Genomic DNA, 1,952 nt, shown 5'->3' with positions numbered 1-1,952 from the left:
GAAATATTAAACTTGATTTGGGCCTAATTTTATTATTTGATTTTGGACTTAGTTATTTGGGCTTAGTTTATATTGGATAATGTTTCTAGAAAAGTCTTGTAGTATTTAGAGTATCTAGATATTTCTTAAAATTGTAATATTTTCTAGAATACTCTTTGAATATCTAGAGTTGAGAACTCTCTAGAATTAGTGTGTCTAGAGTTCTCCTTAGAGTACTATAAATAGAGATGTAATCCAACACTTTTGAATCAAGCAAAAAATACAAAGTTCTCTCTTCCATAAATAATTCTCCTACCTACCAAGTTTTTATTCAAGCCTCTAATATTCCCACACACTTTTCCTAAACACAAAAGGGTTTATTTCCAACAAAATGGCATCAGAGCTTCAAGGTCCTAAAAAATGGCAAATGGAGGTTTCCCTTTTCAAATGCCGATGCTCACAAAGAACAACTATGACAATTTGAGTATCAAAATGAAGGCGCTACTAGGAGCTCAAGATGTGTGGGATATTGTTGAGAAAGGCTTCAATGAACAAGATGAAGCCTTGCTAAGCCAATGTGTAAAGGAGACATTGAGGGAGTCAAGAAAGAGAGACAAGAAAGCTCTCTTCCTCATTTATCAATCGGTGGATGAAGATACATTTGAGAAGATCTCCAACGCAACGACGACCAAAGAAGCATGGGACAAACTTCAAACTTGCAACAAAGGAGTGGAACAGGTGAAAAAGATTTGTCTTCAAACTCTTAGAGGTAATTTTGAACGTTTATTTATGGAAGAGTCCGAGTCAATTTTGGATTATTTTTATCGAGTATTGGCCGTAGTCAATCAACTTAAAAGAAATGGTGAAGATGTTGATGAGGTAAAAGTCATGGAGAAAATACTTCGCACTTTAAATCCAAGTTTTGACTTCATTGTTACCAACATTGAAGAAAACAAGGATTTAAAGACCATGACTATTGAGCAACTCATGGGTTCCTTACAAGCAGTTGTCCACTGTTGGATGAGAAACAAAAAGGAATGATATCACGTATTGTCCTTTCGCCCACATTATCATTGATAGGTGTGATGAATAGTATAATCCTTGCCCCCGAAACCAGGTAGTGGAAAGGTTATTCGATTTATACTATGTACTACTTGATCAAGTTCCCATTTGATCTTATCTTCATATTCATTGGCTTCTGATAAAAGATGATTGAAGCATGAAATGAAGAAATAGAGAGTTGGATTCAGAATCTTCAGAACCTTGACAACGTCAATAGTCTGGCTTGAGTTCTTCAATGTCTTCAGAATCTTTAAAGTCTTCAGAAACCTCAGTCAAAACCTTGATAACTTCAATTGTTTGTCTTGATATCTTCAGAATCTTAAGCTACATAACACAACTTCAGAAGCTTGCCATTCTTCAGAAGCTTGTCGATTAGAGTCACATCCAAAAGCAAAAACTGAGAGAACACTACAACAGCAATACAGAGTCTCCTCAGAAGCTTCTGACGGGTGAGATAACGCAGAAGAAGAAAGAGAATTACAACAACAATATTGACATCTTTCAGAACTTCTAATTACAATGCAAAAGCGAATTTGGAACGTAAGGTTCAGAAACTGATGATGTTGCACATCATATGATCAGAACCAGAACTGTTTGTTAAAGCTACACAATAACAAACCATTAGGGTACCAAAATTGTTCTCACATAAATACAACATTGTTATCATCAAAACTCAAGGTATAGATGCAAAACTAAATCTTGTGCTAACAAATCATTACATCACTCTTTATCAGATGGATGTTAAGAATGCATTCTTAAATGGATACATTTCTGAAGAAGCTTATGTGTACCAACCTCCTAGTTTTGAAAGATCTCAAATTCCTGATTCTCTTTTCAAACTGAAAAAATCGTTATATGGTTTGAAACAAGCTCCTAGAGCTTGGTATGGTAGACTAAGTAACTTTCTTTTG

General features: G+C 34.9%; 1 protein-coding gene across 1 annotated transcript; it reads left to right on the top strand.

The window, feature by feature from the left end:
* Window positions 1-399: 399 nt before the first annotated feature.
* On the top strand, window positions 400-1,020 carry LOC127081805 (uncharacterized). Its single transcript, XM_051022032.1, has one exon. It carries the CDS (start codon window positions 400-402, stop codon window positions 1,018-1,020), a length of 621 nt encoding a protein of 206 aa, XP_050877989.1.
* Window positions 1,021-1,952: the final 932 nt, after the last annotated feature.

The sequence above is a fragment of the Lathyrus oleraceus genome, chromosome 5 (assembly GCF_024323335.1).
Source record: "Lathyrus oleraceus cultivar Zhongwan6 chromosome 5, CAAS_Psat_ZW6_1.0, whole genome shotgun sequence".
Classification (NCBI taxonomy): domain Eukaryota; kingdom Viridiplantae; phylum Streptophyta; class Magnoliopsida; order Fabales; family Fabaceae; genus Lathyrus; species Lathyrus oleraceus.
This window is presented reverse-complemented; position numbering and strand designations above follow the sequence as displayed.

Coding starts and splice junctions, on each gene's coding strand:
- LOC127081805 (XM_051022032.1), top strand. CDS start 400: ATGGCAAATGGAGGTTTCCCTTTTCAAATGCCGATGCTCACAAAGAAC.